Raw genomic sequence first — 7,926 nt, 5'->3', positions numbered from 1 at the left:
AAGATGTCCACTCTTGAGTCACCTTTCTCTCTTGGTTCTCTAAACCCCTAAGGCATTCACCTTCTATAACTGAGAGAAAGTCTTCAAATGTTCACCCAGAGCAATGAGATGCAGGCTGGGTTCCAGGCACTGGCTGAAGCACCTCCAGAGAAAGCATCTGCCCGGAGACAGATGAGGCGGGTCAGCTCCAGTGCTGATTGGCTCCTTTCCTGGGGACTCTCCAGTCTGACCTTGAGTGGCAGCTCTCAGGTTTTTATTCTCTGAAGTGGCTACATCAGTCATCAGGAGGAGCCGGGCTCTCTCCCCTTACTTCTTCCTTTGTGCTCCATCATGTCTGGGAAGCCGGCTCTGCGGCCCCCCGGAGGCCCCTGGGCAGCAGCTGTGATGGTGTGGCTGGTGGCGCTGAGGGCCCCAGTGGCTGAGGGCAGAGACTCTCCAGGTGAGTGCAGGGCAGCTGCCCCATCAGCCCGGGGTGGGCTCTGGGGGACCCTGGGCTGGGGGAGGGGTGGCTATGTCTGTGATCACCCATTTCCTCTTTGGGAAAGGGAGCTGCTACCTTCTCATGTCCGCCTTCTGGTGACAAGGCGAGGACATGCCACCTCAGGGGCTCCAGCCTGGGGATGACCAATGGGAGGGCGGAGACTGGCCACTTCCAGTGACAGGAAAACGGTTATTTTTGAAGAAAAGAGTTTCTCCAAAGAAGAGACAGCAGGGCTTGTCCCAGGACCTTGTCTGGACTGAAGACTAAGGGGCTCTGGTTGGGGAAACGTGTGGGGAGGTCTGTGGGGTCAGGTTTGGGGGAAAGGGTTCCCTGTCCCTGTGCCTGAGGGGAGGGCTGGCAGCAAACCCTGGCATCTGGGCAGCTGAGCTGGAGCCACAGGCAGGGCTCAGCCTCCTGCCAGGGACTTAGGGTCCCACAGGGAGTGGGGGATTGAGTCTTGAGTTGATGGAGGACTGGACTGAGGAGAAAGGGGAAGTGAAGAGGGGATGGCATGCTGAGAAGCCATTTATTTCAGACAGGGTTCTGTCTCCATGTAAACGCTGTCAGTCTCCTGCCGCCCCAGTGTAGGTGTCCTGGTCTCTCCACAATCACCTTTATGCTCTGGGTGCTCTGGGCAGCCGTCCACGCTGGCCACTGGCACAGCCTCCTGGGATCCAGCTGGTCTGACTCGGGAGCCTGTGCGCTTTCCATGATGAGCCTCCTGGGGGGATGGGGGGTGGGGGCAGGTGAGGTTGGGGGGGTTCGAAGGTGGGAGGGTGGAGGGTGGGGGGGATGGGAGACGCGGGTCCCTTGGATCTCACTGAGTGGGGGGAAGGCTCTGTGCCAGGGAGGAGGGGCGAGAGCGAGCCTGTGGGAGGAGGACGCTGGGTTCCAGGCTTTCTGTCATTGCTCCCTGGACTCTCAGCCTGTGGGGACGCTGGTCTCTGAGGTTCCCGGATTCCCTGGAAAGGGGACCTCACAGGGGCGTCCTGACCGCCCTGAGGAGGGGCGGGGATGTGAAGTCTGGGACCGCCCTCCCAGCGGGTGTCAGGCTCAGGCGGGATCCAGGCCCCAGGGCGTCCTGGAGACTCTGTCCCCTCCTTCCCCTCCCTAGGGGAGGGGGGGGGGCAGTTCCAGAGGTCAAAGCAGGGCGGGGGCGGGGCTGCAGGTCTCAGTGGAGGAAGGTCCCCTTCCTTGGCCCTGGGTGGAGGCTTGACAGGCGGCTCCCCGCAGGGGACTTCGTGCTCCAGTATAAGGCCCTCTGCTACTTCACCAACGGGACGGAGCGCGTGCGGGAGGTGATGAGCTACATCTACAACCTGGAGGAGATCGTGCGCTTCGACAGCGACGTGGGGGAGTTCCGCGCGCTGACCCCGCTGGGGCGGCCGGACGCCGAGTACTTCAACAGCCAGAAGGACATCCTGGAGCAGAAGCGGGCCGGGGTGGACAGGGTGTGCAGACACAACTACCAGATTGAGGCCGCCACCACCCTCCAGCGGCGAGGTGAGCCCTGCCTGGCCCCCCGCGGCCCAACCAGTCTCCTGGGGGCCTCTGGGACCCAAGCTCAGCCATGGTGGGGAGGGGGGGCGGGGGCGGGACTGAGGGGGTCCAAAGGCACCACCGGCACAGACCCCTCAGCCGGTCATGTTCCCGGGAGCCCTCCCAGTGGGCCCGCAGCATCTGCCCCTCTTTCCACCCATTCTGCACCTCCCTCCGCAGGTGTGTGCCTCCTTGTCTCTCACTTTGCCAGAGCTGTCCCTGTGCCCCGTGTCCCTGTGCCCCATGTCCCCATGTCTCTGTGCCCTGTGTCCCTGTGCTCTGTGTCCCCATGTCCCTGTGCCCCATATCCCTGTCTCCCCGTGCCCCTGTGCCCTGTTCCCAGTGTCCCTGTGCCCCATGTCTCTATGTCCCTGTGTCCAGTGTCCCCGTGCCCTGCGCCCTGTGTCCTAGTGCTCCCCTCCCTCCCCTCCCCTCCCCCTCTCCTGCGTCTCCCGCTCCTGCGCTGCTGTGAGCCGGCAGCAAGGCCCACCTCCAGTTTCACGGCCTGTGGGTTCGGGGCTCCACGCTGCCTCCAGGGCCCGCGCACACGTGCAATATATCACCGTCGTGACGAAGTGTTTTGGCTCTTGGGTGTCAAATTATTATTCCTGTGAATTCTGTTTTCCTAAATGTCTGTCCCTAGTCCTGCACCTCTTTAGCAGCGACTGCCAGGTCTGTTTCCGGCCTCTGCCCACACATTCCCTGGCGCAGTGAGCTCACTCAGCCTTTTGAGACTAAGGAGCACGTTCTCAGCTGCCGCACTGAGCGCAGTAGAAAACAGAAGGGCAAGTACAGCCTTAAAACGGACTTTACTACTTGTTTTGTGCTATTTTTCTTAATGCAGTAAACTTGGATCTTAATTTAGAATTTGTGAATGCAAAGTCTGAGGAAAACAGTGTTTACTAAAAAGCAAAACAACACTTCAGCGGTTCGTAAGGCAGAATTTTTATTTCTTAGAAAGTTCAACAAATAGTGCAGTAGAGCTGAAGTTTTGAAGTAAATAAATTGATGCTATTAAATTTAATGAGCATCTATTTCTTGACAATCACCTTACCAAATACCCTCTGTATAATGCTACTTAATTTCACAACTACTTGTGTGCTAGGAGTTAGCATGACCACTTTAATATGCTAATATTGGTACGTAATAAACAGAAGATGAAGGAATGGAAACGTGGGCAAGCATGATGTCTATCAGTGTTACATGTTTTCAAAGTTCTCTTTTCCTTCAAAAATTACAAACTTTTGAAATAAAATTTATTTTTTTGTCTCTGTTACTAGATTGCAAGTTCTATAAGGGCAGGGACCACGGTCTGTTGTTTATCTTTCTTTTCCTAGTGCTTGTGGAATATATATTTGTTGAATGAATGAATAAATGAATCAGTAAATGGATAAAACATAGGTAGCATATATGACGTGGACATTAAGTTTATTATTTAGCCAGAGGCCCGATGCACAAAATTCATGCAAGGGGCTTGGCCCTCGCAGCCCCGGCTTCGTCAGGAAGTTTGTTTGGCTGTCCGGTTTGATTAGCATATTACGATTTTATTATTATAGACTAGAGGCCCGGTGCACAAAATTCATGCACAGTTGGGGGGGGTGTCCCTCAGCCAAGCCTGTACCCTCTCCAATCTGGGACCCCTTGAGGGATGTCCGACTGCCCATTTAGTGAGCAGTTGGATATGCCCATTTAAATGGGCAGTTGGATATCCCTCTCACAATCCAGGACTGCTGGCTCCCAACTGCTTGCCCGCCTGCCTTCCTGATTGCCCCTAACCGCTTCTGCCTGCCAGCCTGGTCACCCTCTAACCACTCCGCTGCCAGCCTGATTGATGCCTAACTGCTCCCCTGCCAGCCTGTTTACCCCCAACTTCCCTCCTCTGCCAGCCCGGTCACCACTAACTGCCCTCCCCTGCAGGGTTGATTGCCTTCAACTGCCCTCCCTTGCAGGCCAGGTGCCTCCCAACTGCCCTTCCCTGCTGGCCATCTTGTGGTGGCCATCTTGTGTCCACATGGGGGCAGGATCTTTGACCACATGGGGGAAGCCATATTGTGTGTTGGAGTGATGGTCAATCTGCATATTACTCTTTTATTAGATAGGATAGAGGCCTGGTGCAGGAGTGGGGGCTAGCTGGTTTGCCCTGAAGGGTGTCCCAGATAAGGGTGGGGGTTCCCTTGGGGTGTGGGGCAGCCTGAGAAAGGGGCCTGTGGTGGTTTGCAGGTTGGCCACGCCCCCTGGCGACCCAAGTGGATGCCCTGGTATCTGGAATTTATTTACCTTCTACAATTGAAACTTTGTAGCCTGGAGTGGAGCCAAGCCTCCTGCATGCTCCACAGCTGGCAGCCATTTCTGTTTGAGTTAATTCACCTTCTATAATTGAAACTTTGTAGCCTTAAGCGGTGGCCTGAGCCTGGCCAGGGTTCGAGGAAAGCTTTGCTTTCTCCGTTACCTCGGGCAACACTGGCCTGGTCTCTCCAGCTCCGTGGCTGCCGCCATTCTGTTTGAATTTGTTTACCTTCTATAATTGAAACTTTGTAGCTTGAGTGGAGTCTTAGGCCTGTCAAGGGCATGCAGAAAGCTTGTTTCACTCTGTTGCCTGGGAAACCTTGCTCTCTGTGGCTGTAGCCATCTTGGTTGGGTTTATTTGCATACTCGTCCTGGTTGGCTGGTGGGCGTGGCTTGAGCATAGTGGAGGTATGGTCAATTTGCATATTTGTCTATTATTAGGTAGGATAACACAATTTAATGGGAGTTTGCCACAGAATGGCTGCTGTCCTGCTCTGTTGGACATAGAACTGTCTGTAATGTTCCCAATTCTCAGTCCGTGTTACTGTTCCTGGAGCCGTGACCAGTGCTGATGGTCTCATGCCCCTGAGACTCAAACTGATGTATTTTCTCCACTGTGAGGAGCTGTGGGACCAACAGGAAACAGGGTCACTGCCCTGGTGTGAATCGCTAAGCTGATCCCCAGGGTCACCGTCAAGGTGGAGGGAAAAGAAGTCCGGGTTTATCATCTTTATTTAAAAACATTGTGAATAGTGGCCTGTATAACACAGCAATTTAAACATTTAAAGGGCTTCATTTTTATTAATTGTTAACAGAATAACTCCCATAAAATGATTGCGGTTAGCTCTTGATCCTGAGCTTGTTTACTTGAGCTAATCAAGTGGCCCACCTCGGGTCTTCTGAATCTAGGCATCTTTCCCGCTGGTTCAGGGAGGACCCTCCCCATGGGTCACATCTCACTCTGTCTTTTCCTGTCTGTTACCCTCCCCTCCCAGTGGAGCCTACAGTGACCATCTCCCCAGCCAAGACAGAGGCCCTGACCCACCACAACATGCTGGTCTGCTCGGTGACGGATTTCTATCCAGCCCACATCCAAGTCCGGTGGTTCCGGAACGACCAGGAGGAGACAGCTGGCATCGTGTCCACCCCCCTGATATGGAACGGGGACTGGACCTACCAGGTCCTGGTGATGCTGGAAATGACCCCCCAGCGAGGAGATGTCTACACCTGCCGCGTGGAGCATCCCAGCCGCCAGAGCCCCATCACAGTGGAGTGGCGTAAGGGGCAGTTTCTTCCCTGCACCCTGGGCCCCACAGACAGAGGGCAAACAGCGGCCCCTGGCTGTCCCATCGCATCCCTACCCCTGATGTCACTGCTGAGTGGACATCACAGGACGCTAGGCCCTCTCGATCCGTGGCAGGGGCATCAGAAGGTTCCTGATCTCATTGTGTTTCCAGACACTAGGGAGGTCACTCTACACCATGACCCCAGCCTGGGAACTCTGGAGGGCTGACTGTGGCGGCTGGTGACAGGGCGTGGGGTCCAAGGTTAGGATGTGTGTGAAGGAGCAGGACCCACTCCCCCCTGTCACCACCCACAGTGTCCAAGGGTTTACTGGCTGGTCCCACCCCAGGGGTGGAGGCTCCCAAAGGGCCCCTGTGGGTTTGGGGACAGAAGCTGACACCCAGGCTCTGCTCCCCAGGGGCGCAGTCTGGATCCGCCCAGAGCAAGATGCTGAGTGGCGTCGGGGGCTTCGTGCTGGGGCTGATCTTCCTGGGGCTGAGCCTTGTCATCCGTCACAGGAAACAGAAGGGTGAGCACCTGGGAAACGGGAAGATAGGCTGTGCCCAGACCCTCTGTTGAGGGGCCTCTGCTTCTAGGTGCAATTCACCTCCTGACCTGGAAGGCAGGTGGCCAGGCTGGTGTTGGGAGGAGACAGACAGCTGGGCTGGTGGTGGGAGGAGACAGACAGCTGGGTGAGGCTTTGGACTGGATTTTACTGGTTGAAAGGCAGCCCTGCCACAGGCATGTCTGTCGTGAGTGTCCTGGGGCTGAGAGCTCATCACTGTCTCGCTGGCCCCTTTCCAGAAGCTGCTTCTTTAAGAAAGTCAGCGCATTGGCTTCCCTTCCTCCTAGTGACAGGTTCACTCATTTGGGGGATCATAGCTTAGGGGTAAGGCCTTGTGGCTGATGGGTAGGGGGGACATAGATTTCCAATTAAGTTGCTTCTCTCATTTCCTGTGGGCGGGAGAGGGACTGTCTGTGTGATGAGACCTGTCTCTGTGTAAAGTCCTTTTGTAGGATCTCCTGGGCCTCCACCCCAGGTACTGTCTGTGCTCTGATTTAATGGAGGAGGGGAGGATGGAGGGGGTGTGAGGACAGGAAAAAGAGGGAGGGGTGGGAGGTGAGTGTACCTGGTCACAAAGGTGGCAGTTCATGGCCTATTCCCTGCCAGGGGATCAGGATTCGGGGAGAAGCTCGCCCAGTTTCTGAAGGAAGCTCTGGGCTTGTTACCCAGAACCCGGGTTTAACTTTGGTGAATCTTTCTGTGAAACGTGGAGCCAGAGCCACGTCTTGGGTGGTAGGCACGGGGGTGATGCCCACTTTGTGTCACATGCTGGTGGCTCCTGCCTGTGGGCATTTATAAGTGACTCCTAGTGGTAGAAGGATGGTTAGTTATCAATAAATTTGCTAAAAGATGAGATGCTCATATCCCCCAGATAACAGCTGTTCCCCGCCTCCTGCATGTCTGCGTGAGGCTGAAGTTCGTGTCCTCTTTAGCTGATTTTACCCGATACCGATACTCGGGGAGGTGATGACCTTATGCCCAGACCTCAGCTTTACCTGATGCTGCAGGGCCCTGAGAGGAGGGGACAGGGTGTGTCCCCAGGTGCCGGGTGCTGACCACTCTCTCTCCTACAGGGCTCCTGCGCTGACTCCTGAGGGCGCTTTGACTGGGATCTGCTGTGTTTCTTCTGAAATGCCTGCTTGTTGTCCTCGCACAGAATTCCCAGCTGCCTGTGAGCCTGCTCCTCTGAGATCAGAATCCCAGTGACTCTGATGCAGTAGGCCAGGCATCTCCTGTGACCCACCCTCGAGGCAGCTGTGATCTGGGAGTCTGTCCTGTGGGCTCCAGCTGAATGTACTCAAGGCCCCCAAGGCATTTTTCTTTTGTTCCTCCTCCCCTACTAACTCCCCCCCCCCCCCACCACCACCACCACTGTCAAGAGAAGCACATTAAAGCCTTTACCTGACTCCAGAGTTTTTATCACAATTAAACATGTTATTTGTATCCTGAGCCTTCTTAACTGGTGGAGGCAGGAAGCCACTGCAGAATGGAAGGAACCTGTTTTGCTCCTTGAGGGAGACTAGAGCATCTTGGGGTGCTGTGATAGAAGCAGGCAGAGGGAACAATTCAATCGTCCTCCTTCCTGGCTCTTTGGTATTGATGTTCAGTGCAGTGGCCTTAGGATGTGCTAGCCTCTCTTCCAGCCTGGTGGGTAGAGTGTATGTCAGCAAGGTGAGATTACCTGGGCCCAGGTACAGTGGCCCCTCTTGTCTCCAAGAACCAAACTGATGTCTCAGATGTCTGGGCAAGTCACATTGATCAAGGTCAGTTT

At 55.2% G+C, this 7,926-nt stretch overlaps 1 protein-coding gene across 1 annotated transcript; it reads left to right on the top strand.

Annotated features, from left to right (window-relative positions):
* The first annotated feature begins 264 nt into the window (after window positions 1–264).
* On the top strand, window positions 265–7,510 carry LOC103304514 (SLA class II histocompatibility antigen, DQ haplotype C beta chain-like). The gene is made up of 5 exons (XM_054722595.1): window positions 265–439; window positions 1,715–1,984; window positions 5,302–5,583; window positions 6,009–6,119; window positions 7,229–7,510. The coding sequence occupies exons 1-5, from the start codon at window positions 331–333 to the stop codon at window positions 7,240–7,242; spliced, it is 786 nt and encodes a 261-aa protein (XP_054578570.1). The 5' UTR covers window positions 265–330; the 3' UTR covers window positions 7,243–7,510.
* Window positions 7,511–7,926: the final 416 nt, after the last annotated feature.

Source organism: Eptesicus fuscus, chromosome 10 (assembly GCF_027574615.1).
Source record: "Eptesicus fuscus isolate TK198812 chromosome 10, DD_ASM_mEF_20220401, whole genome shotgun sequence".
NCBI classification, from domain to species: Eukaryota; Metazoa; Chordata; class Mammalia; order Chiroptera; family Vespertilionidae; genus Eptesicus; species Eptesicus fuscus.
The sequence above is the reverse complement of the archived record's forward strand: the minus strand, read 5'-3'. Positions and strand labels throughout refer to the sequence as shown.